The sequence below is a fragment of the Brachyistius frenatus genome, unplaced genomic scaffold (assembly GCF_029030835.1).
Source record: "Brachyistius frenatus isolate BFR_SWC_R1_liver_20210118 unplaced genomic scaffold, ASM2903083v1 Contig_68, whole genome shotgun sequence".
NCBI lineage: Eukaryota > Metazoa > Chordata > Actinopteri > Embiotocidae > Brachyistius > Brachyistius frenatus.
Window position 1 is genome coordinate 1,357,184 of NW_027210667.1, and position 27,059 is coordinate 1,384,242.

The 27,059-nt window shown below is 39.8% G+C and overlaps 1 protein-coding gene across 3 annotated transcripts in view; it reads right to left on the minus strand.

Moving 5' to 3' along the window:
* frya (furry homolog a (Drosophila)) overlaps nucleotides 1-20,742 on the minus strand; it is a 42,488-nt gene extending 21,746 nt beyond the window's left edge. The window contains exons 1-20 of one of the 3 annotated variants that reach the window (XM_069707281.1): nucleotides 20,403-20,739; nucleotides 11,424-11,623; nucleotides 8,381-8,434; nucleotides 7,392-7,531; nucleotides 7,174-7,264; nucleotides 6,905-6,984; nucleotides 6,719-6,799; nucleotides 5,636-5,804; nucleotides 5,211-5,303; nucleotides 4,991-5,089; nucleotides 4,240-4,341; nucleotides 3,922-4,025; nucleotides 3,370-3,478; nucleotides 3,144-3,230; nucleotides 2,696-2,867; nucleotides 2,246-2,378; nucleotides 1,964-2,071; nucleotides 931-1,186; nucleotides 593-775; nucleotides 410-496 (exon numbers count right to left, since the gene is read on the minus strand). In XM_069707281.1, the coding sequence (XP_069563382.1) occupies nucleotides 410-496; nucleotides 593-775; nucleotides 931-1,186; nucleotides 1,964-2,071; nucleotides 2,246-2,378; nucleotides 2,696-2,867; nucleotides 3,144-3,230; nucleotides 3,370-3,478; nucleotides 3,922-4,025; nucleotides 4,240-4,341; nucleotides 4,991-5,089; nucleotides 5,211-5,303; nucleotides 5,636-5,804; nucleotides 6,719-6,799; nucleotides 6,905-6,984; nucleotides 7,174-7,264; nucleotides 7,392-7,531; nucleotides 8,381-8,434; nucleotides 11,424-11,623; nucleotides 20,403-20,613 (2,559 nt within the window). In that variant the 5' untranslated portion in view covers nucleotides 20,614-20,739. Of the gene's footprint in view, nucleotides 1-409; nucleotides 497-592; nucleotides 776-930; nucleotides 1,187-1,963; nucleotides 2,072-2,245; nucleotides 2,379-2,695; nucleotides 2,868-3,143; nucleotides 3,231-3,369; nucleotides 3,479-3,921; nucleotides 4,026-4,239; nucleotides 4,342-4,990; nucleotides 5,090-5,210; nucleotides 5,304-5,635; nucleotides 5,805-6,718; nucleotides 6,800-6,904; nucleotides 6,985-7,173; nucleotides 7,265-7,391; nucleotides 7,532-8,380; nucleotides 8,435-11,423; nucleotides 11,624-16,889; nucleotides 17,934-20,402 lie in introns of those variants that run through there. The other 2 variants (XM_069707279.1, XM_069707280.1) reach the window with 2 other exon arrangements.
* Between the last annotated feature and the right edge of the window lie 6,317 nt (nucleotides 20,743-27,059).

Sequence of the window (27,059 nt, forward strand, 5' to 3'; positions counted from 1 at the left end):
TACACATAAATATATTTACAGTATTATTCCATCTCAATAAAACCCGTATTCTCAGCACCATTATGGCTTGATGGTTATATATGAAAGGCAAACGGCCAACAGCTGTATTGTTCCTTTTTACATGTTAAATAACTCAATCGAGCTTTTAGCATACCTTTTACCAGTTACCATAACAACCATTAATTTGCTGTTTTGTTTTCAATCTTTTCTCTAAAGTAGTTTGAATTTCTGAAGTTGACACAACTAATTACTATCTCTTTTCTATTTGCGAGTCAAGTCACGTGAAAATAACAGTATGAGGAAACTCCAAGAAAAATGAAAACATAAGCAAATATGCTGACACATCAGGTTTTACAATGTGGGATTACTTTGGATCGGAGCCACAAATTGAAGCTTCCAAAAAACTTACGGTGTCAGAAACAGCTACGTTGACAAAACTTTCCAGGATGACAGGGCTGAGCTGATCCATAATCTCTATCATTGGTTTATCATCATCCTGCAGTTGAGAAAAGATACAAGTTTCAATCTGTAAATCAAAATATCCATCTCTACTAGATCCTATCGCCTCAGTTTTGCTTCTCCTTCCTGTTACCTCAGACTGTCCAATGGTCATAAAAAGACTTCGGATCTCTTTGAGTATAGCGATGGCCAGTCTGCGTGTGCTTAGCTGGCAGGAACAGAGCAGTACGAGTGACAGTCCCTCCACAGCATGCAGCACTGAGGAGTGAGGACCTCGTTCTGCAGGTATCTTGAGACTTGAGCTGTTCTGCAGCAGCTGTGACATGAACATCAAAATGAAACAACAGGTGATTGTATTATTAAAATCACACCTCAGTGCAGATAAGAGAACAAAACAAATGAGTTCAATTGTGTCCCTCGTTCTCGTTTCTCGTTAAAGGCACCAAAATATGGCAACACGGTGACACAAACCTCGACTGTGTGTATTTTCGTGGTGTCATAGCTCTTCCCTGGAGCAGCCAAGGTTAGTTTCCATTGTGTGAGCAGCTGCTGCAGTAATTTGAGGGATGTATCTAACAATCCCTGGTGGGTGTCTTGGACCTCACGTAGCAGAAAGTTAGTGAATCCAAACAAGACGTCATCACGCCAGTCGGGGAAATCCACCAGGAGACTTTGCAAGGAATTCTGGGCTATGAGTCGAAGCTCGTCATCCATGTGGATTGTCAATCTGACAAACAAGATGAAAAAAAAAAAAGAAAGACAAAAATGAAACAGGTGTCTTTATGGGAATAAAATTAAGTCAGGTATTTACTATCCCCGAGGTTTAGTTTGCGTGAAGATTTCTTGGCAGGCCAGATTTCAGTGCAATCTCAGGAACAAATCAGTCATTAAGAAACTGGTCCAGTAGGGGCAATTCTTTAACTCAATCATCTTAAATTCACCTGTAGCTTAAAATAATAAGAGTGGTCAAACATTCAGGTGTTTCAAGTCTGGAATACAGTAAATGTAATTTGAGCTCTCCCTTTTACCTTCAGAAACAGAAAACTGCTTATCTGCTTATCTATCAGCTATTTAAACTGCTGCTAATGTATATGAAAGCTAATGTAAATACAATTATATTGAAATAGGTTGCTGATTCTAAATGTTTTGAAGTTTTATATATATAAAAAAAATAAAATAAAAAAAATGTATTTAAATTTACATTGTTTCTAATTTATAATACAAAATCTCCTCCTTTGAAAATACTGCTGAAGTCCTGACCCTGATGTGTGAATATCTTGTGAAAATAACTTTATACAAACCAGGTTAAACAAACTGTTGTAACATTTAATACAGGTTTAGGCTGCATGGTATTTGAGTCGGTCAACAATTTGGGAGTTTTTTTTAATTTTTTTTTTTTTAAATAAACATTAATAACAGTTGATAACATCTCAAAGAAATTGTCTTATCAGGCAACAAGGTTATGCAGCAAAATCTTGGCTTTCCTTATGAAGGAATAACTCACCGAGAGAGCAGGTCTATGAGCTCTGGCTTGGACATCCCATCGGGCAGGATCCGAGGAATGGCAGCAACACATGTCCTAAACAAGTCGATCTTAGGCTTCCTTTCGCCTCTGAAAAGGTCAGATTTTAAGGCTTTTTTTGGTTAGTGTGCTCAACTGTCAGTCGATAAGTGAATTTGAATTAAAGAAGGTGCATTAAACACGCCTCTGTTGAGTCATTCTGGACTTTTGCCAACTTAAATTTTTTGTCAGCTAAAATGACAAAGAGTGAACATGTGCACTTACGTGATCATGTCCTCAGGCTCCTTGTTCAACATCTGAGCGTTAGTCATCATCATGCAGCGTCCCACCTCCTTGTCCAGGTGTCTGAGGATGTTGTCAATAGCCTTCCGCACATGAAAATAATACTGTGACATACCTGTGGAAGACGACAGAGAAACATCTGTTGATATCACGATAACTCATCTGCAAATGTCCATTTGATTCCAACTGCAGCTGGTGTGGACACAGTCACACACACACACACACACACACACACACACACACACACACACACACACACACACACACACACACACACACACACACACACACACACACACACACACACACACACACACACACACACACACACACACACACACACACAGGCAGTGTGTCCTAGGACTAACAGCTTTGTGAATCAGCGAAACCATGACATTTTCCACATTCCTGCCACTGCTCTGTCCCCCTTACCAATGACTTTGGCCTCCTCATCTGTCAGCGTTTTGCTCAGGTATGTCTTCTTCACTCGGAGTGTGTTCCCAGAGGGCAAAGTGCAACCAGTGTTCGGCATGGGAGGCTCTCCGTCCTTCTGCTGCAGTTTATCGGCTACGACCAGGAATGCTCTCAGACCAATATTCATTCTCTGGACAGGGAGAAACGATAAGCTGGCAATTATCGATGTTGCATTATTATGTCTATAGGATTTCACATTTACTTTAAAAGATAACCAGCTGAAAGTAGGAGGAATGACCTTTTCCCTCTAAACTCTGAATTAATGTGAGGAAATCAGGACACTTTATCAGAGAAATACAAAGTATAATTACTTCTAAATTTAAAAAAAAAGGGGTTTGTTTTTCAATTTTACTATGAGCCAAGTCTAAACAACCATGTAAACAAAAGTTGAATGTTGAATACGTACTTCAGGATTAAGACTAAAGGCTTTTGCAGGTTTTCCTACACAGAGAAGGTCAAAAATAATCTCTTTCATTGCGAAATCCAGTCGTTCCTGTAACGAAACAAGTCAAAATGTGTTTAATAAGATCATCTGGCGAAGTCACAACGATCACTAATCATTTTGGTTTTATCTGAACGTTTTGATATTAAATATGATGTCTGCTGACAGTATAGTATACACATGTGTTTACCTGTGCAATGAACTGGATGATTTTGACAAAGATATTAAGGGGCATGTCTCTTGGTACCACACTGCGGGATCCTTTGGGGAAGAGTGTTGTTACGATGGTGTTGAGGCGGCTGTGGACAGAATGTGAAGAACACATTATGGAAATATGTTGAGCAGGCGTTTAAAAGTTTTGTATAGGACTCTATTCCTTGAAAGGCAGTTTATTTTAAGACATTTATTTCGGGCCTAATTAACACATTTAAAAAGTCTGGCTGGGCCCGTCTGGGATTCATCAAGTGAGCTCAGGCTAAAAATAACATCTGCAAGCTGCAGATAAACTTGTCGATAAAGCTCCTACTTAAATTTACTTTTCCATTCTTACCCTAAATCCTAGGAAATTGTTCACAAATATTTTTTGTGCTAAAATTTTGTATAGTGTATGTTAAGTGTCATCAGATTTTCATAGGTATCTATTAAGACATAAAAACACTGTAAAAACATTCTTATTTTTGCTCTCTGGAAACAATTCAAGGAAAAATATGAATACAAAAACAAAGAGTTGAAAGATTTTTACCCCTGTGTTGCAGTGTTGCTCTCACACTTGATTCTGATCATGTAGACCCACAACAAGCGATACAAGGACTCCAGTGCAACTCGAGCCATTTTCGGGTCTCGACTCTGTAACAGAATTACAAAAGAAAGTCAATGACAGCACCATTTTACAACAAGCTCCAGCCTGAAAGGCAGTTTATGTTAGGTAATATAGTAACTATGCTGCATGAATACAATAAAATACCAAATAACAGTGTAGATTAACACACTTCTGTTTGACTAGGATAAAAAACATTTTTACAAAAAGACTAGCTGGCTGCTGGTTTCCAGGTTACATTACCTTCAGATTGGAGAGGCAGTTGTTCAGGAAAACATGCCATCTGTTGAGGAAGAACTGTTTCTGGCTGACACACAGCAGGCAGGTCACCAGTGGGTAAAAAGCCTGAACAGAGGACAGCAAGTGTTAAGGTTGTCTATTCATATACTATTTTGTTAAAAGAGCTTCATATTGACTTAAAAATGACAAAACACTTACAGTCTCTATGTAAAATATTTGAGCATGTGGACAGTTATAAGTTATCTCTGAGCCATGTCTCCATAGATGTATTTTGAACCAGTTGCCTAAGGAGGTTTTCTCATTCTTTATGCTTTTTGCTGATGATGCATCTCTCGTAAAATGTAGCTTTCAGTCATTATTCCTGCCTCTGGGGAATGTTAACGTCTGTAGGAGCGAACTGCTATTTCATAAGGGTTGTTGTTGTTTTTCTATGCCCCTGTGAACTACGGTGGGGAAATGTTTTATTGAAGACACTGTAGGGGGAAGGAACTTCAGATAGCTTATATATACTGTATGGCTTTCATGCTCTTGTTTTATGCTTTGAAATAGCAGCCTGTCTTCCCTCATAAATTATTGTGTGGACAGTAATGTTGTAAAATAACATTACACAAGCGTGACCTTGACGATTCACAGAGCCCAGAGGCATCTGAGCAATGTAAGTATGGAGCAGAGTGTTAGAGTGAAAACAGAGGCATGCACAAAACAAACACACCCAACAATCAGTGTCAAATTTGTTTTCTGGTCTGTTACTAACCAGTGAGTGCTTCTTTCTGGAGGACAAGTCCAGGGTTGTGTCGTACAAGCTGTCCACAAAGTTCCTCAAGCACGGGACGTTCACCTCGTTTTTCACAGCCTAAGACAGTGTCACACCGGGTCACATGAAAAGAGACAATCCTCTCCACTGTGGTGATATTTTTCTATTTAAATGAATTATTGTGTAGAGCATACGACATTTATAAAACAAAAAAACCTACCGCTGCGACAGGAACCAGAATCTCAACAAAGAGGCCAGCCAAGGCATGTTTAATGTCCTTGTCTTTGACTTCCAGAAAAAAATGGGCACACTCCTGCGAAAAAGAGTAGTACATGGTTTAACTTAATGTATTAGTGTGCTATGGTATGCGTATGTAATCCACAAACTACATGACAGAGCAAAAAGGACAGCACATTTTTACGATACTGATAATTTATGCACAATTTCTAGCACAACAGTGATATTGGAACATAAAAGTTTTAAAACACAAAATTCAAAAGACAGCCAATAAATGAACAACAAAAAAAGACCGAATAAACATTTGAACATAAATACGTTTTTACTGTATCAGATTACATGTATGAAAGACATTTGGAACCTATTCAAAAGACTGAAATATTATTCAGTTATTGAGGTCAGTTGTACCTGCATGAACTGAAAAGAGGCTTCAAAATCCTCGACGGGATACATCTTTATTCGGAATAACTTGACCCCCATGATGAGGCTAATGGTACTCTGGACTACATATGGACTCTGCTCTTTCTGCCGCAGCTCCTTTAGCTCAGTCATAAACTTTTTCTTCACAGCAGGAAACCTGAGAAAAAATAAATAACCACATAAGATTCTATATAAAGAAATGCCAGCACAGCTCAGTCAGACAAATCCAAAATCAGCCCTTGATGTGACTCGGAGAGCAAACGGTGACAATATTCAGGGTGCCCATCTCCCAAAAATACCATCCCCCGCGTCTCACCCTCTGCATGCAGACAGCGAGTCTGTGCTTCAAGATTAAATCCTTGTCCAGCACCTGATCCTTTTCCCAAATTGAACCAGAGAAGGGATTCTTCAGCTGGTCTAAATTTAGAAGATAATTTATCATGGTGCTCATATGAACCCTTCTTAACCTCCTCCCTGTTGGCTAGTGCTGTATTTGAAGGAAAGTGAATACAGCTGTTTCTGCATCTTCGTCATGTGAAGGGAAATAGTTTATTATATATTAGCACATTAAAGCTTATTTAAACAGCACCAACCTCACTAAAGATCCCCCAAAAATAACTAATTTTAGTTTAATGGTTACATCTTTAACCTTTTTCTTTCTTTCTTGACCTCACAGAAAAGTAAAGATGTACGTATAAGTCTCTTAATGAAGTATCTCCTGCGGGAAATTGAGGAGAACACACTTTGGAAATGAGGTATGCAGCATGCTGACCCACCAAATCTCTCTTGTTTTTAAGGTTTTGTTCCTTGCTGCAATGATCTTAAAACTTCAAATAAACAGACATCAATTTCCAGTCCTAGTTTGGTGTGAAGGGGACCTGTCTCAAAGTGTGTCCTTGCTGCAGTGCGTTCCAGTCTCTTGAACTGGGGAATGTTTCCAAAAAGGCAACACACTGATGTGATGTGGCACGACACCAAACCCCAACAAAGCAGAGAAAAAAGACTTGACATCCAATGAAGAAAGATGTGGATGAGGGAAAAAAACAATAACATTCAATCATGTACACTTACTTGGACTGGGCTAATACTCCTATGACTTCAGCATAGAGGTCTGCTACAGTGTGCATGTTGCCAGTGTTAGGACCATGATACCTGTGGGGAAAAACAATATAAGACAGAGAAAAGAAAAACTTAAGAGAAACTGAAAAAAAAAAAAAGAAGAAGAAATAAAACGTGCTGGAAAAGATGAGAGCTTACCCCTCTTTGTATCTAAAGTGCTTAAAGGCTAAGTTAATGACTTCATTGACCAAACTGTCGAGGGCCGGGTAGAGCGACATCTAGTTCAGAATCAGGAGACATAATATCAACAGAATGAACGCTGGAAAAAAGATATTCAAAAAATAGCACCATTGGAATGTTTATTCTGTCAGCAGCATGAAATTAAAGAAGCTCTACTTATATGAGTTTTATATCATCAAATAATAATTGAAGTAGCTTTTGTGGACTACAAAGTTGAGTTGAGTCACCTGTTTCAAAACTTCTATGAGTACAAGAGAGAAGATGAAGTCAATGGCCAAATCCCTCCGTTCAAGTAGATAATCTCTCTGCTGTTCATCGCTGTAAGGGAGAGGAAACACAAGAGGAACAGGTTTGCTGAAATCATTCAGGACATGTGAGCTTGGCATTGTTTTGTTTTTTTAATTTTCTACAGGTGACACACTGAATGCGGCTTAATGAAGCTCACTTTTTGGACTTGGTGTTGGCTCTCGGCCGGTACTCGTGCAGCTCCTCCTCCAGTCCGTTCTGTCTTTTGTACCAGTCGAACAAAGTGCGCAGGATGGAGGGGAGACTGTATTCAGCCAGAGAGCTCATGGTGCTGATTAACTGAAAAAGCAACACATACGTCGTTCAAATGCACATTAGTGTTTAGCAGTTAACAGTCCAAAGTAAGAGATAGCGATCGGTTTCCTTTGTTTATTTGCACAGCAATTTCAACAAAAATTACAACAGCACATGATGATTTATTGACATTTCATCATGTTTCCAAAACTTAAATGCAAAACGGATTTGAGAAAAATGAGGCAGCTTTAAAGCAAAACTTAAATTACATTAAGGGCGAGAACTGAGATTGAATGGTGAGCTGGACCTCGTTGGGGCTATGCAGTAAGAAAAGGTGCCCATGGGCCAGCCTCCCTCGGTCTTTGGGGAGGGAGAGGGAACGGAAGGAACGGGCCGGGCCGGGCACACAGGAAGGGAGGAGAGTCTGGTCGGACTGAGGAACACAGCGAGCCCTTCATTCAGCACGAGGCTGCAGAAGAATCCTGGCTCTGTGTGGCTGCTGAATGGCCTCGCGCAGCAGCACAAACACACCTCTGTGGCTGTGAAAGGGCCTTCTCTGCAAAGCCACAGACCTGCTGGACACACCTAGTGCAGAGCCAGTGCCAGTTCTCAAGGTAAACACTCCTGCCCTTGATGGGATCTGAAAGACCTTTGGGATGTGAGCGAGGCTTTCAGCCATCGACACTTTCATGTTGCAGGGCATCAGACTAGAGCAGTGTTTAAGATTAATGGGCCAAGAAACTCATAGGGAGAAGCAACACGGTTGTTTAATGGTCTTTTATATGGTAACGTGAAGGTTTTCATGAAAGATACAAATATCATCTCATGTACTGGTGAAATGAATAGTTTGTTTAGTAAACAGTGTCCAAACCCTCAATATTTCTCTGCACTTACTTGGTCAAACTGAGGATCTTCTCCCCTCTGTAGTGACTTTGTTAATGGCTTTTCCTGAAAACAAAACAAAAAAACAAAAGAACATTTTCAACTTTGTATGTTTACTTAATTATATAAAACAAAAAGGAGAAAAGTTTTTGGGGAGTTTTCCTGAAGTTCATAACTCCGTCAGCCCTGTCTGAAGACTGTGGAGTATTTTTGAACAGGAACTCATCGCAGCCCAGTTAATGAGAGAGCCATCAATCAGTGAGCAGGCCGGGTCACATACAGCATTGGAGATAGGACATTCATGACAGCTCCCATTATTACAGTCTTCTATCATCTGAGATAAAGAGGGATTTAGGCTCCATATACTTATCTCCTGCTGAAAGGACAGTCCTGTACATGGCTTCTTGACTTCTGTGTGACATCAGTTCAATAATTGCACATCCTATTTATTAATAAACGAAAGCTGAATAGGTTTAGATGTTAGCGGCTGTTAATCAGGGCGGTGTGTCATGAAAATGAAAATTCTTCGCAACCCGTCACTCTCTGCTTTCTGGGATTTATACAACTTACGTAAAACTCTAAAACAAAGCTTCAAATTTGTGTGTTTGTAAACTGGCTAAATAGTCTCAAAAAAACACATTTTAGCTTCATAAAATATATCTGGTTTAATCTTTAATCTACAAATAAAACTCCCTCCCTGAACATGTACTTGTAATCTTCTGAGAAATGCTAACAAAATTAAATTAGGATAAATCAATAAAATTACTTCAATGGTTTCATTTGAGTTTTTTCAAAGATATTTAATGCAGCTTCAGCAGGGAATGCTCCAGCCCACAACACTGGTCTGACTGATGTATCTATAACACACAAGTTATAAGAGACCGTTTATATCTGCACTTAACCCACAGTTGCCACCTAATCTAGTCTTGCACAAATCAAAGCATCTGCTTTCTTTGACTTTTTTGCTGCTCTGCTCTTCCAGACACATCCCTTTGCCGTCTCATCGGCTCGACAGCAAATCACAGCGCTGACTTGCTGATTAATCCAAAGTAGCTAAGTGTCTACTATGTGTGCCACTGACATTACGTGGGATGTTGATGTCGCTCTCTCTCTTGCAGCTGGAACACCAGCTAAGCCCCATGGTCTGATGAACCTTTTAGTTTTTAGACAAATGCTTGCATCCGAGGAGCCCATCTGTGCTACAATGACAGACAAGTCAATGCCTGTTAGACTGCCTGACTTTTATGGATTTTACCGCCCTACACCAACACTGTACCAAATCATCTCACACATTTACAGCATATTTTACTGTTTATTTACTGTGACTTAGTTATCATTTATATGTTCTTAATTGACCTATTCAATATATATTTGTGTTTGAAAAACGAATACAGACTACTGACTATTGAACATGATAGATTCTGTTAAACAAACTCTCCTAAATGATGAGGATGAACTATATACCAATATCGACAAGGTCAGGCTAAAACAAATTTCACAGCCTCTGAGAGGAAAAACAACCAGAGAGATCGTCCCTGCAGTCCTCTGAAGGGAATTACAACCAAACGAGGGGCTACACACTTTCTCTGAGGTAATTAACACTTCCCTGCAGGCTGAGGCCGGAGACTAACAACTCCCTATAAATCACAGTCCCTAAAACTCCAGACAGCATGTCCACAACAGGCACAAGAAAGGCCACAAGTAAACCCACAGGGTATCAGACATGTGTAACTACTGCTGGTAAACAATGCAACGGTGCCTTAAAGCAAAATGTATAGACATGACAGCTGAATGTATTTTAGTTCATGTTTTGATTTCTCCTTGTAATATACATCACTTGATCATCTTTAGCTGATTTGTCAGTGGACGATACTAACATGGTTCTCGGAGCAGGTGGTGAGTGGCGCCCACATGAACACACAGTGTCTCTTCCCCACCTGCCTAAATGTCTGTCAACAGAATTATTTATGACAGCTGTTGTTGGCAGTATCGACAGGCTCCAACCTCCACCGGACAAAAAGTCTCTTGGGGATTTTGTTGGCAGCTTTTACCTTCATCTGCTTTGCCAGAAATGACCATTTTTCAGCATCTTCAGTTACGATATTAAGACAAAGTCAGAAAACAATAACTAGAAAAGACAAGGTTATTGGTCAGTTTCAAATGCAAATGATTATTTAGGGAAAGACATACAAATAATATTCAGGCTGCAAGTAGTTTACTAATCAAAATATCAGGTATTTATTTTTTCAATTAATTAATTAATTGTTTGGTCAATATAATATTAGATAAAAGTATAAAATGTCCATCTTATTTTCCGAGAGTTAAAGTTTTCATTTTGTCAAATGTCCTGTGCTGTCCGACCAACAGACCAGAACTCGAACAAAAAGCTTCAAGTCCTCAGCTTGGAGAGTTTGGAATAAGCAAATATTTTATATTTACATCACATTAACTGTCGAATATATAGTTATCAATCGACAAATCATCATACATACAGAAAGCATTTGTAAATCCCCCATCGAGTTTGTAGCAACTATTGGCTATCAGTCACAAAACAAAATCCTGAACAGCCATTTTGACCGTTAAAAAAAAAAGAAAAAAAAAAAAAAAGTCCCTGATAAAAATGTATCTTAGATTTCTTCAGGTCCTTTAGTAACTGTCATTACTTTTGATTTATTTTACTTGTACACGAGTATTTTAAAGTGTTTTAAGTACGGGATCTAAATCCTTCCACCACAGTTTGTAATTCATTACAACCAAAACAGGTATTTCAGGCCTTTCTGTCAGGCTTCCTCTCTGACATCGTTATTGTGGTTCGCATCTTGCAGTCAGAACATCGACAGGAGCTCACAAGATGATTAATGGGGCAGCAACAAGAAAATAAATCCCCGATAGTTATGGTTATTATTATTTTTTCAATATTTGTTTTTTGTCTAACTGAAGAAAGGGTCCTCAGTGGAAATTTGATTTTGTTTTACCAGGCTCATAAATTAAACAGATCAATAACAACCAATCCCTACATGACACCAAGAGCAGTAAACCTCAGGAGCCCACTCACCAGCGGCTCAGCCATGATGATGCGGATCTTGTGCTCGGACATGGTGGTGAAGTTGGCGAACAGGCTCTTGAGGACATACTCGCCCGGCTTGCTCTCCGGGTCGACGCTGATGGGCATCATTGCTGGGGGACCTTTCTCTCCCTGAGGACAGCAGACTGGAGGGAGTGGAGGTTTAGTGTATCCGTTCCCCACGGGCGAGGCTGTGGAAAACGGCACAAGATGGGAAACACTTTTGTAAAGTGAAACACAAATGAGTGGGACAGGATCAGCCACAGTTCTGTTCACAGAAAGAGATCAGCAAAGAGGCTATTGCTGAGAAGTTTCCAAACATGGACAAAAAGTTCCGAACATGTCGAGCATTCCTGAGTAAGACTGTCCAGAGGGCACCGGCCTGCCCCGAGTCTGCTCTTTCTTTCCTACTGCGCTGTACATATGGAAATTAAAACACCATGGCCGGCAGCTGGTGTTTTCATCTCGTACCAGAGATGTCATTGCCCTTTGAGGGAAGCAAAAATCTTGTGCATGTGACCATCCTTCGGCCAGTGTTATGATGTGGCCCACGTTGAATTACAGATGGCTGAGGCCAAAAAAAAACACTATCTCACTCACAAGTTAATATTTTACTTCCATGTTTCACTCTGCTACCTCCAGATACAAAAGTGCTAAATATAGTAAAGAAATGCACACAAACATCTCATTAGAACTGCGCCATTTTCATTTAGCCTGAAACTCGGCAACTTGTAACCACAAGTCAAACTCACCAGCTGCAAATAAATCTGGTGTCAAATATTCAGAGGACAGAATAGATTTACTGCCTACCAGTTAGAACCACATTTTCTTCAGCTTCGGAGAGTGTAAAAGAGTTGTGTGTGTGTGTGTGTGTGTAATAAATATGACTGAACAGAAATCACATCAGCAGCAGTGAAGTACAGCCTGCACTATATCAGGTACACATTACTGTACCTCTGTCCAAATCATATATCAAACACCAGACAGCGTAGTTAGCTTTTTGGTTTTGGTCTCTTTACTGTGTAAATTATAGAAACTGACTAAAGAATAAATGTCACCTTTCTACATATTCTGAGACTGTTATACGAAGGGCTGAATGGCTAAAATAATGTGAGATTAAAAAAATATGTAAACAATTACTGAAGTAGCCCAAGATGACCACCACACCTATCGAAAAATGTTAAGAAATCTGAAACACTTTTGAAAGAAGAGTATTTATTTGTATAAAGTGTAATAAAAATATCTTTAGACATTGGCCTGTTCTGTTAATAAAGATTAATTAATGTCCACTGTAGGCCTGAGTATCATATACAACATATGAAGGCCGGATAAGGCTTGAAATTCAGTTGCCATTATGAATCTAGTTAAGTTGTGACTAAACAAAAAGCTAAAATATGTAATAAACAAAGTCTCAGATAATTAGCATTTTCACTTAATGATTCATGCTTATTTTTCAAAAATAGGAATCAAAAAGCAGAAAGATTTTCCTGCATTTCAAAAGGCTGAGAGGTTAAAGACAGCTTTAATGAATTGTCTAAACTGTACTCAAACCTCTTCACAGGTAGCTGAAGGAAAATACAAACAAAATGAACAAAAGGGGAGTTGAGATATTACACAAATGTCCAATCAGCATTTTGCTTTTAGAGTATGTAGCACTGACAAAGCTGCGTTATAGAAGCTGGAGAGTCGCTTCGGTACAGGAAAAAAAGTTTTCTTCTTCAGGTCTTTTGAGGACACAAAGCATTGGGACATCTTTCGAGGAATGTCCAGCATGTGTGACAACCTTCGACAGCTTTTAGAACATGCTTCCCTCACTCGTGGCAACTCAGCACCTACCCAGACCCTTGATGAAGCTGATGACGCTGGCCTTACTCCAGCACACAGCTGTCCCGTCCATAGTGGGGAAGGAGGATATGGTATCCAGGATTGCCCTGAATCAAGACAAACGCTCGCTAGTAAAATCCAACAATTTCCACGTCTTGTGTGTCAGCTGGCTCTGTCCTCCTGGGTTTAGTTTCCATGGCGCACAGAGCCAACAGCGGGTGTGTTTTAAAAAGTGGGAGTAAGTGTTTGGTACTGGAGACCACGCAATCTCTAGATCTCTCTCTCTCTCTCCCTCTCTCCCTCTTTCTCTCTGAGCTGCTTCTGCTATGGCTTCCTCTAGCCTTGTGACCAACCGGTGCCGTCCAAGAGTGAAGGTCAGCCGGGAATTTTTAGCTGAGGCACATCACAGTGATGAGGTCCAACATGCTATGGTGGCATAGTTGTGTGACTATATTTATCCGGGGGTAAACACTATACTGCCAGAGCAGCCCTCCCCTTTCCTGCGTAACTGTGATCCTGAAGCACGAGGTACAGACAACCAGAGTGTAAACACCATTCTTGATCTGGCACAGCTCCACCACACTTCCCTTTAAGTGTGGACTGACAACTTTGGCTTTAAAGAAGAAGATCTACAGTCATTAAGGCAAAGATTTGAGTAACTTCCCAGCAACAGAGAGTCTGTATGCAAGTACATCTGAGTTATAAAACATTTTACAGGGTCCAACACTTTTAATAAAATTAATTCAACTCATTATTTTATTCAAATGTTCCCATGTCAATGACCTAAACTGGAGATAACAGATACATAAAGGAACCAGTGTGCATATCAAGCCATTTTCTGTTGCTTTGGGTGTTGTACGAAGTCTCAGATGCGACATGTGACTCTGCAAACAAGGAGCTCGGGCACAGCATGCATTACATCATCGCCATGCTGGAAACACCCTAAGCATGGTGGTACTCCCTGGAGGACAGTGCAAACAGACTAGTAAGTGTCTCTCTTGCACGCATATGCCAAAATACACAGACACACACATACAAATAATGTAGTCCACAGAGACATTTCCACTGAGTAAACAGCCACTTTAGCAGCCGCTTGTGAACAGAGTGGGTGGATATTTAGATACCACTGACCTCTTAACTGGACCAGAAATTCCAATATCGACATTCAGCAACACTTTGTTGAGCTTCTGTATGAAAAAAATCACTGACACTGCATTTCTGTGAGTGAGTAGTGGGCATTGCATGCTATGTAATTATGTAACGATTATTTCCTCCCACTGTTGTACAGTATGTATTTATTATTCTTCCAGATTTAGGAATAATAAAAAGTGATCCACTAAAAGGAAATAAAAAATGTTGTTGGCTGGTTTAGGCCAAAGGAAATAACCAGATTCCCTGTTAGCCAGATGTGCCCCAATGACTATATTTATGTAATAAATTGAAAGTGAATGGTTATGAGACCATTTAATCTAGGACTTAATTTGCTAAAAATACTCAATGGATACCCAATAATTTTTATTACAATAAATGCTGCAAATCCACTCAAATGATTTCCGGAGTTTAAGCGGGAACTATTTCTGCTGAAGTATTTATCAAAATAGAGGCAACAGCTATGGCCAATGGATGGAGCAACATTTTAAAACTAAAACAACTAAAACATAATCACAAATTCACTATTTGAGTGTCTCGAGAATGGGGAAAGTGAGAGAATTATGACAGACCTCTGTGAAAAGCAGATGAAAATGACGGGTCTCAAACTACGTTCAGTTCTGTTTTAGCAAACTGATATTATGCTGGAATCGGCAGCCGGCTGCGAGAGAGCAGGTCAGGCCATAAGTCCACTTTAAAAAGCCGGCATCTGTCCAACTAAATACAAGGGATTCCTCTAGCTACAATTTAAATTACTGTGGAAATACTTTTTTTGATCTCCTCAAAAATAGAGCAGAAGCACTGCACTGCTAGATGAAGCTAAAACATGAAAGGATTTGGCCAAATGGAACACAGAAACTGACAAAAAATAGACAAAAATCAATTAAACATTAACATTTTAATTAACAATAAAAAGAATAAAGATGAATAATTAAACAAAAAAAGAGCATTTATGAGAATTGAAATGGAAACTGAATAGCGTGCTTGACTACTCATCAGGAGAGAACTGCTGTGCCCGGCTCCCAGCAGCTCATCCCCTGCTCTGATTGGCTGATGGGAGGACTGGCCTTCAGGCAATTTGAACACCAGACCCGATGCCGCTGCTGCACAATGCCAGTTCTGTGCTGCTGTTTGTCACTGTTTTATTAGAGCTGGACACACTGGCTTATTAAGGACCAGTGTCGAAAGGGTTTTGAGATGTTAACTCTGTCACTGTGCAAACAGTCCCTGACCGACAGCAGGGAAACAATACTGTTGGCACAAATTAAAACCTCATCTTCTTACAGTATATCTTAAACAATAAATAAATACATAACTAAATAGATATTTGTTCAATTGCACTGTTACCAACCTAATGTTTTTAGATGAATATTTGTTAACCACACTGTCTGTGTTGCCATCTGGTTGCATAACAGCTCGTGCAAATGGAAGCAGAGAGACGAGATTAGAGATCACATATTGAATGGAAATGTTAAATGCATTTAAGTGTTTCTGCTGATACACTACAATTACTGCTTGTGCCTTTATCACTTCAGCAAAGTGACCCACTGTGAGGATTATGCAACATCATCAGGAGATGGCTCAATGTTGAGTGGGTGAAACAGGGAGAGCACGTTCGGTGGTATCTCTTTACATTGAGATTCAGTAGATACACACAAGGTGCCACACTGCCAGCGAGGTGCAGCTGACTTGCAAGCTTTTCTCACTTTAGATGTTAAATACTGCCACATCACATTTTGCCTTAGTTACTGGTGAACAATTTTTTATCAAACTGCTCAGGTTCTATTTCCTGTTTCCTGCCTGTTTTTCCACTTTTCCGCTGGTTTTAGCATCCACCCTGTGGACCACCTCTCATGTCTCACATAAAACAGAATGAAGGCCATGATCAGAAGCAGGAAGGCATGTCATCCCAGTCTCCTGGGCCCAGTGAAAGGTAGTGAGGCTGTGAGCTCTGGACAGAACATGCAACCAAGCTGAACCTCCACTAATCCTATTACTGTGTCCTCTCACCTATTAAGAGCTATTTAGACCCTGCCAGAAACTCAACAAACAGACTGGAGGGAAATACAGCGAGAATATAAAGTTGCAGAAATCAGATGCAGAATCACTATCAGTGGAGTTTAAACTGCACAAGTCAATCCGAGTAATGTTTTCTGTACCATGACATTGTGTCCCTCTGTAATGATGGCCAACTAGAGTTATGTATCTGGCTGTTGCTAAGACACAAGCAAAAACCTGTTTCCCATGTGGTGCTTTATTATTAATAGTCAAATAAGATGCATCCAAATCGCATCTGATGGCATACTGAACAATAAAACAATGCTCAGCTCAGTCTTCCATGAGCAGCAGCATGTCCTGGTCACAGGCAATGACAGGACAAATAAAGCCACAAAGTCATACTCCCAGTAGAGTAGAGTATTCCTCAGCCAGTTAGCTCTGTCAGCTCAAGACATCAACAACAACGAGAGATGAACTACTACTCACTTCCACTCCACGATTTCAGCAGGGACTTGATGCTGATTTCAAAGAAGCCGGAGTCCTGCTGGCTGGCCATGGCTGCAGCTTTTCAAATGAGTGTCCCCCTTCTAGTTGTGGTTTCACTCCAGCAGCAGCAGCAGCAGCAGCAGCAGCAGCAGCAGCAGCAGCAGCAGCAGAGCTGGGACCAGCAGGTATTGCCTGCTGTCACCTCTCAGTGACGCACACAATACTGTGCTGACGAGACCCTGAGAAAACACACTAGCACTGCTTTACCCCTCCTCTTGTGTCCTGTCCTTGGCTATCATCCCTCTCTCTCCCTCTCCTTCCCTCCACTCTCTCTCGCTCTTTCTCTCTCTATCTCTATCTAGCTCTCTCTATCTCTCTCTCTCTCTAAAGCTGTGGCAGGCAGTGGGCGGCAATGCAAGCTCCCTTTAAATAACTGCGCGGAGGCTGAGAGTGCAGGAAGCAATCCTCTTAGCGGAGCGGTTAATAATAACTACTGTTTGTCTGCGTGCAGGGCCTGATAATGATGACAGAGCTGGGCTTGTGCGTCTTTCAGCAAGACTGGGAAAATCTGACTGGTCACCACCACTGACAGAGGAGATGGAGGAAGCGTGACACATTATAGGGAGCATCTGGGAGAGAAGAAGAAAGACGGAGACACTTAAGTGGTCAGCATGCAGATGGGATCAGCTGGAGACAGAGGATCTGCACGGGGAGCATCAGCTGACTGATGGCTTGTAATCTTGTTTTCTTCTTCCCAGCTCCAAATTTAAACAGCTGTCAAATACAAATTACATTATACGTTGTACATTCCCTTTGTTTTGGCACATATTTTTTAAATATTTTTTTTATAGGATACCACTCCTCATCATTTTTATTACCCACCGGGCTAGCTGCTATATTTTCAATCAATGGATTGATCAGTTGATCTAACATGGGTCACGAAATGGAGCATCTCTATCACAAAGTTCACAAACACAACATTTTAAACTTGCTTAGTTTGTCTTTTGAACAGCTCAAACTCAAAACTATTTCAATTACAAATATATAAAACGAAGAAAAAAGCAAATCCACACGTTAGAGGAAATTTTGCTTAAAAAAATTGGCTTAAGATGAATTTTCCTTTTTGTCTTTTTTATGAATGCCATTAAATTCCTTTTACCATATCCAAACTACAATGAAATGAAAATAAGCGTTTCTGCTGCTTTTTATGAACATGCAAAAATGAAATCCAATATTCACAATATTTTGGGAAAAGCAGATGCATGTCTTTAACCATATGGACTACCGCATCGTCCAATCCCCCTTCCTCTACTGCCTCTCAGTGCTCTTAGTATAATCCTATCAGAACTCTGTCTGTCCCATCAGGCGACAGTCACTTGACCTTGATTACATAACACACTCTGTGATGGAGAAGCCATCACCGGCGCTGGCAGTGTTTGGTAAACACGCATTGCAGAGGCTCAGTTGTCCTGACTAAACCCAAGATGGTACTGCCCGGTGTTCCTGTGGTAATCTACTGTCTGTAGTGCATTTTTGTTTGTAACATAATTTATAGTATGTTTCTGTATAGTCTCTCCCACAGCATGTTTTTTTTATACCGCAAAATAAATAAACCACCGTGTAGAAAGGTGACGTTGTGATTTATGACATATTTCCTGACACAAACACACTGCATAACAGATTAAGACACTGAGCATCTACAACATCAGCATTAAAAAAAGGGGGGGGCAATGCAACAATTCATATTGTGTTGCTGTATTAACAAAATTCTAATTGAACACATAGGTGGTTCCGTAAGTGGTCACTAACAAGAACAGCAGGATGTGATTAGACTCTGAGGTTGCAACTGATACTGTAACTACAACATTAAAGGCTATTAAGGTCTTCATACTGGCAGTGATGCAAATTTGTGACTGTTTTTTCAAAATAAAGTTGAAATAGTTACTTCAAAACAGTTTTAATGTTAAATGTTTGCTGGTGAGTATTTCACTTTTTGGCATCATTCATTGGTCACGACCCCCAGTTTGTAAAGACATTAAGAAGGCAGCTACACATACTGACACTGATAACAATTAACATGGTGATGATAATTACAACTGTTTACACTACTCCATATATCCATATACAAGTTATGGAATTCCACAGATGACTAATTCTGGATTTTATTTCAACAAGGCTGCTCAACAGGAAGAAGTCAAAGTAGAGGCAGAAATGGAGACATCCGAATTTAAATTAAATGAATTAAAGAATAAAACACATGAACACCAACCACACTGTTGTTTCATGAGAGTCAAATGACTTCAAAGGTGTGTAGCTGAAATCATGTCGAAACTAAAGTTTTACTTTCAGGCCTATAATAAACTTTTTTTTTATCAACTCTTTATCTCCAAAAATCTTGCACTGCAAGGGTGCTGTAGTAAAAGTGTTTATTTGGGGCACTAACTTTCTCCTTAATATAATCTATATAATATAATAATCCAAAACAGTGAAAGTAGAAGTTACACAGGTCCCACTTGTCTTATCACTTGAGAGGCAGAAATAACTTGCTTAATGGACATGTCTCTCATGGAGATTTGAAGAGACCGTAGTATAAAGTGGTGAAGCCTTTACAGATATCGTAACTGTCAAAGCAGGTCAGAAGAATACACATAGTGAATAAGCTGGCGGATATCATGAAAATATCCGACCTAGTCCAACTCTAATGAAACTTAAATACAGTGTTTATAGTATAACACCTTACTTGGATATCTCTATTATCTGGGTAAAGCAGTGACATTTTGCTGGCACACTGGATTTGATCAGCTGGCAGCTTCTTCAGCCTTCAAGTTTACTCTCAAAACTCCAAAATAGAACATGAATAAATCAGACATGCATTCCTGACTATAAAAATGATTGTAATCATCTTTTCTTAATTAGGCTTTAAGTGGGCTCTTAAAGGCTCCAACACATTAAGCACTTATTAGACGCATTATCAAGCTCTGATGAAGGTGAGGAATGTGAGGTATGTCTGTCCACTTCAGCCATCTCTTTGGTTATCAAGTTGAAACCCTTTACTCCCTCGAGCACACTCTCTCTGCCCCTGGCGCCCCACGTTTCGTCTTCTGTTTTGCTCACATAATGGGGTCTTTCATGTCCTTTTAGTCATTTAAGTCATTTATTTCAAGTCGTTGCTGTTTACTAGTTGCTCATTTTGTGGAAGACATAAGATGTACAGAATCTTTTTTAAAGTGTGGTCAGATACCAAAGTAATTGTTGACAGTGAGCTCAACATAAAATAAAGTGTGTGATGTTTTCCCCAATTGTCTGAGTCCATTATTAACAAGCCATGAGATTCCTATGTAACTATGACAAATACTATGAGGAGGTGAGGATTTTCACAAAGCGATGGCAGTAGTGGCTGAAACACTGGTATTGCCTGAGCACCACATTTTTCTAAAATCACATTTCTCACAGATTAAAAACAAAATTCTTGAGACGATTACCCCGGCTTCAAAGAGTCACAGCAGTACCTACTTTCAAGAATGGTGGGCCTCTTCTTATGGCGCATCTTTTTAAACTTCCCTCTGAAGTCCCTGGGTGGGAATGGATCCAGACTGGGAATGCACCCCAGGACAACCTCATCCAGTCCCTCAGAACAATCCATCTCACTCTCAGCCACGTCTTTCACGGCACTCTCCTCTGAGGACATGTTGGATGGCAGAAAGCCCACAGCTACTTCTTTCATTCTCCTGAAGGAGTCATTTGAAGCAGTGCACGGTCCTCCACTCTTTTTCTAGTGCAGGTTTTAATTTCTCTCCTACTTTAACCTCTTTAAAAATGTCCCCTTCTAGCCGGGCAGAAGATTTCTGCTGTGCAGAGATGCAGCCAATGTTGTCGGCTTCAGTCTGCTAATGCGTTTTAACCACTGCACTTGCTGGGCGAGTTCAGCAACTTACAGTAACATTCATGAATCGCGCAGGTATTGAATTACTTAGACAGCCCCTCCTCTTTTCAGCAAAAAAAGGCAAGAGGCAGAGAAGAGAGGGGAAAAGTCATTACTAAAGAGGGCGGGAGAGGGATAGAGGGGCCACTCTGACAGCTACAACATCGCTGCCTACTGTATGCCCATGAGGCCATCCTGAATAAATATCCTGTATTTGTCTTGGAGACTCCACATCAATGTCTAAATAGACATGCCTTGCCCCTGGCAATGTTATTGAGATAGAAAGTTTTTTGTTTTTTTTGAATGATCATTAAACATTACAAGCACATTGAGCGTAATTAAGTTCCTCTTACTTTGATATGTTTGAAAAAAACAATTATATCCTCCACATCCACCCCAAAACATAAATCCTCATTTTTCTCTACATTCTGTCCTCTTTGTTGAAGCACATGCTGTCTCCCAACTGCATTATTTCGTTATGGTTGACATCAGGCAAATGGGTGAAAGGTGTGAAACCACCACCGAAAAATTAAGACTTAAATCGAGAGAAACGTTCACACAGCGTGCAGTTTTATGCTCTATTCAGTCTTTTTCAACCACTGAAGTGAACACTAACTCGACACACCTACCACATGAACCAGTTTTTCCAAGTCTGACCTACATCAGCAACACAAACACCCTGTGTATCTACTGTACGTGACGTGAAGGCGTTTTCTGTTTTAGGAGGAAACGGCAGAACATGGAACAAACGGCCCATACACTCTTATTCATGCCTCTGATATGTTCGTTTTTCCAAGAGTTCCTCTGAACAAAACAACGTGGCCACAATTAACATGTCAAACATTGCACCTAAACATAACTAAGTGCATGGTCTGCTGAACATACAGGGCTGAATATTGTCACAGGGGACAATTGCCAAACAGGGAGCCCCTGGCGACAACTTTCTTTCCTCAGTGTAATGAGTCCAGCAGTAATGTCACGATTCAACCACCCGTCAAAGAAAAAGGTAGCGTAAAGAAAATACTTTGTATGAAATGCCTCTGCAGCAGCACCCTTCTGTCAAACTGTCAAAAACAACAAAGTACATTCAACATGCCTCCGCCTCTCCCACAGAGTAAACATAGCCTAAATTACATCTACCAATGAGCCTGGTCATGACCCACTTAAAGACACCGTCATGCTGTCAAAGTAAATTATAAGCAAAGCAGAGACATGTCTTCCCAACATCTAAAAATGTGCTTTCTGTTTGGAGTTTAAGGGAATGATTTCGAGTCATAAGACTAACAGCAAGAAAAAAGAAAAGAAAAAAAATCATATATTATATATATGTGCACTGAAATACTAGAAAAACATAAGTCGCATAGAAAATCTCTTCAGTCCAATTTCAAATGAGCTTTCTCAGTTTTTTTATTTGTGCAATTACACAAAATGCACAAATGTAAAGGTACTAACTTCAGGTTTAAGTTGCATTTTTAAGATTTCAAGAATGCACAATAATATAGGTTTTTACATTTAAAGTAGTTACATTAATGTAAATCTTAAAAAAACAAATTCAGTAGCTCCTGTATGGTAGGATGTTACAGTGATAGTGCACCCTCTAGCGGTCAACAACAATAGACTGCATTTTAGTCAGTAATTCCATAATTTCAGTTAACGTTTTAGAGTTTAAACTGCTTATGTTTTCCTACGCATGAGGAACAGTTACCTGCTTCCTGAGTCACTGTATGACCTGACCGTTACCAGAGTTATAATCTCTCACCATGAGATAACAGTTATCATTCAGTGGGGTCAGGAGATTCATGCAGGTGTACAGGAACTAAGACTTAATTTAATTATATCTTACTAATAATATTTATCTATAATGTTTATTGACAAACACAACTGGAGTTAGTAAAAGTCCCTCAGTCTGGAAAATGGAACAACTGAATTTTCAGTATTGAATATCGAAAAAACAACAATAACCACTATCTGTGGCATTTAGCCATTTGACAGTCTCCTTCATTTGTGAGGAGGACATCATCTAACTTTAAATTTCAAATGTTTGAACTAAACTAAACGAGTGATTTGCTATATCACTTGGATCTACCATATTATAATACAGCGGTGTTTTATTACATTATAGGAAATTGGAAATCTATTTATTTATAAGCTATAAATGACCTTATAATACTATAATATGCATTTGAAGAATGCTTAAACAGATAATCAACATGAACAGATCAATGAACAAGTTTGATCCGTTGTCAGTTTTCAGTTCAATAAAACACATACAGTTTGTGAAAAAAAGAAAAAAGCCTCACTCTAGAGGAATAAAAGAAATACCAGGACTAACCATGCACACTTCCATCCAAACTCTGGTCATTCTCAAATCAACAAACTGAGGCCAAAATTGGACAACAGAACCAAATTACAATAGGGCTTTCGCACCATCGGTGCTCGGGCACTAAAGATAATGTTCAACTGTATCGCTTTGGTTTCTTCACATGTATGAGAGTGTGAAGCAGAGCAGGGCTGCCTGAACTGAGAAACACGGTTGGATTCAGCACAGTCGTTGAAACCAACACCCTCCGGTGGAGCCAGAAGGCTGTTTCCATGGTGAGACACATTTAGATTTGCACTGGCAGAGCAGAACATGATGAATAATTGATAGATATCAGGCCCTAACGTTCCCACAAACCAGCTGAAGGTTAAGTCAGACAATGCTTGTGGACTCTTGAACAGCACACTCATGCAACAAGTAGAAAAACAGAAAGTGCACTGTGGGACCTGATACCGGATACAAATGGCATCCACAACACACACTTAACTTGAAGGAGTAAAATATTGGTGCGTATTACCTGCCACTTAAATGCATACAACTTAACTGTTTACTCTTGACACTCAAAGAATACATAACATTCAACCTCCTTCAGCGCGCTCTTTAAACTTTTTAAATATTTTGAATGCTAAGTGGAACGTCTTTTGATTTGATTTGATTTATTTTGCGCAAATTAAGAACACACAAGATTCTACAAAATAAAAAAATTCAGTGCAGTGCAGGGAGAAGCAAAAAAAAAACCCCAGTGGGCTTATTTGAAGCCTGCATCCGATAATGTTAAAAGGTTACAGTTATAGAAAATACAAAGTTTGCAGGCAGAAATAACAACTTATTACCACATGGGATCAAGGCTTTCCCAACATTTACATGTCAGGCATTGTCTCCTGATCTTGGCCATTCAATTCACCCATCTCCACATTTGACATAAACAACATCATAACACCGCTAAGGAAACAAAACAGACAAAAAGACGGCATCAACAGTGAGTAATTAGTCAATAGGTCACCTATTATCTACAGCACCCTGGGTCTGGTTTGGGTCAGCACACAAAAGGACTATTCAAGGGCTCCAAACGAGTCGACAAATGGCACCTGTTCCCTGTTCTGCCTGCCTATTATCAGCCTGATGAGGGAGGTGCTGCATGGCGAACACATGAAGCCACTGTGGCTCCCTGAAGAAAGGACCAGATGAGGTGAACGCTGTGCATATCCAGTTACAGTGAGGTGATTATGTTCTTATGCATCAATACTGCAGGTTTGCCTGGCTTCGGAGGGAAAAAAAAACCTCTTAATGATTGCTCCTGACAAACACTAGAGTGAATATCAGCAGGGTACGCACACTAAGTTAAAAGTATATGTTCTTCATCGATCTGAGTCCTTTCTGCCAAGTGGATAGCCCAGAAGGTTATCCGAGTAACTCACAGGGATTAGAAATATCAAAAAGGAAAATGTGCTGGGTTGTGTCTCACAAGGGAGGGTTGAAAATCTATACAAGTACTTTGCTTTTCTGCAAAAGATGTCAAAATGCAGTAGGCTTCTTCTGGGGGTAATTCATTTTAAAACTATCTTAGAAAATACTTAATTTTATGATAAAATATTCTCAATTGACAATACCATTTATATTACTATTTATGTGAATGACATTTTTGGCCTACATTAACATTGCACAGTTCAAATTTTCATGGGGTGAAAATAACATCAAGTCAGTTAAAGTCAGTTATTTATGGAGCAGTTCTGCACAAATAAGTTTGTTCTATTTGTTTTGCAGAATCAGAACTAAACAAAATAACAGTGTGTGCTGCATTAGGTTAAAAGAGACTCATTGATACGCCTGAAAGTCTCTTCACATTACTACAAATGGCCACAGTGACATTCTTGTGATGACGGATCAGTATAGATACCCAAATGAAGACAGCTCTTCAAACTTCTGACTAATGCAATACATAAAAGACGCAGCACTGTGTGCCTGCTGTAAAGAGCAAAGTTGATTTACGTTCATTGCAAATGTATTTTTAATTGAAGGGAAGCTAAATATTTTTGGATAATCTAAATTGTGTAAATGATAGAAATTATATTTGTCATTTTCAGAACTGTAAATGAGGATAAGCTCCACGGTTTTTATGCTAAACATGAAATAATGTAGTTCAAACTTGTGGATGAGTTGTAAACAAACACAGAGGGTCACCACTGACTTCTGCCGAGAAGTGCACATATCCAAAGTCAAGTGTTGCAAAATGTTGCTCCAGTAAATAAGACAACTCAGCAGCATAAAAAAAAAAAAAAAAAAATCCAATAAGGGACAAACACATACTCAAATCTACGGACAAACTGGGGGAATAATTACAGTTCACACGACCCACATGTCGTTTTAGACAAAGGGTAAAACTCCAGAACACCCAGAGAACCCAGAACAACCCAACTCCACACACACAAGCTCCCAGCAGCCTTTTAGGCTTTAAAACTTTCTGGATGATGACAGTGCTGTCAACTCAGCCACCTTAACATCCCTGAGACAAACTTGTGGTACAAAGGCAGAGGGTGCAAGTAAAGTCCCATGTAGGAGACTGGCATCTGTAAAAAAACAAACACTTGATGATTGTACAAGGTACTGTTTAGCGTCAATAAATTCAACAAAACTTACTTGCATTCGGAGTTCTTTCTATGATTAAACACATACAGGCTAGAAGACAACGTACTTAAGTACTATGTTTAAAGATTAACTTCACTCTTTTGATGTCTCACAAATGGACTCTGGAACTATTTGGTAAGATTAAAAGAAAGTTGGTTTCCTGTAAATAGATAGGGGGGGTAACAACACATGTTTGTTTTTTTGGCTTTTTGCCCACAGTTAGAGTTTATCTGCAGTAACGCGCCCTCGATTTTAATTGCAATCCGCCAAAACACGATTTGACAAGAATCGAATAACTCCAACTGTTACGGCCAGACTTGCATTTCAAGTTTAAGAAAGGCCTCACGATACTGTAAAACCACACATAGAAAAAGAAGCATAAGGCGAACTATCTCCTGGTTTGAAAACGGGACTGCAGTCAAGATGAACTGAATAAACTTGAAGAGACTTGTCAACATTTTAAAAGACAATAAATACCTTGGAAATAAGGCAGGTGAGTTTATTTCGCAGCTTGCTCCATCTCCACTTGTGAAGTGAATCCAAGTCTCAGTCTCTCCAGGAGCTCCACTTGTTCAGATGCGCTCCTCCTCCTCCTCCTCCTCCCCTCCGTCGGTGTTCCTCCACCGTCGGCTCTGCAGAGACACGCTCCACCCCCAGCAGCCACCCTGCTCCTCATGTCCTCCTGAATAATGAAAATCATGAAAAGCATTGGCTTTCCTCAACCCGCATGAAGGCCTGGCTCAGTAGCATGTTAGCAGCTTTAAAACACATCTGCTGCCCTCCGGGAAGCCTGCAGTGCTCGAATTGGGCCGGTACACCGGGCAATTACTTCCACGTGACTTTTTCTAGTGCACCATGTTTTTTTTTTAATGCCCTTTACGTACCGGTTTATCTGGGCAGTTCACAACGACCGTAAATGAACTGCATCACAGAGAGGACGCTCACCTGACCCAATTCTGGACAGTCTGCTTTGGGCTAGTTTAAGTAATGGTCCATTAACCTTATCATAATATTAGCCTGGCTCCAAAAGGGCACAACAACAACAACAACAACAACAACAACAACACAAATAGTGAGGTGGCGATATAACAGCTTGGAGAGTCCAGTCCAGTTGTTAGTTGTTATAAAAGTAAAAAAAATAAAAAAAAAAAAAAAAGTTGTCACTTTGTTTAAATAAATGTATATTGTGAACATAATCTCCTCGTATCGTTTATACACTAGAAATTCAGAATGTCATATTTAATCATTTGCTGATATGGGCGCCAACATGTTGATTTGTGGAGCATGGACTTGAACGTGTGTA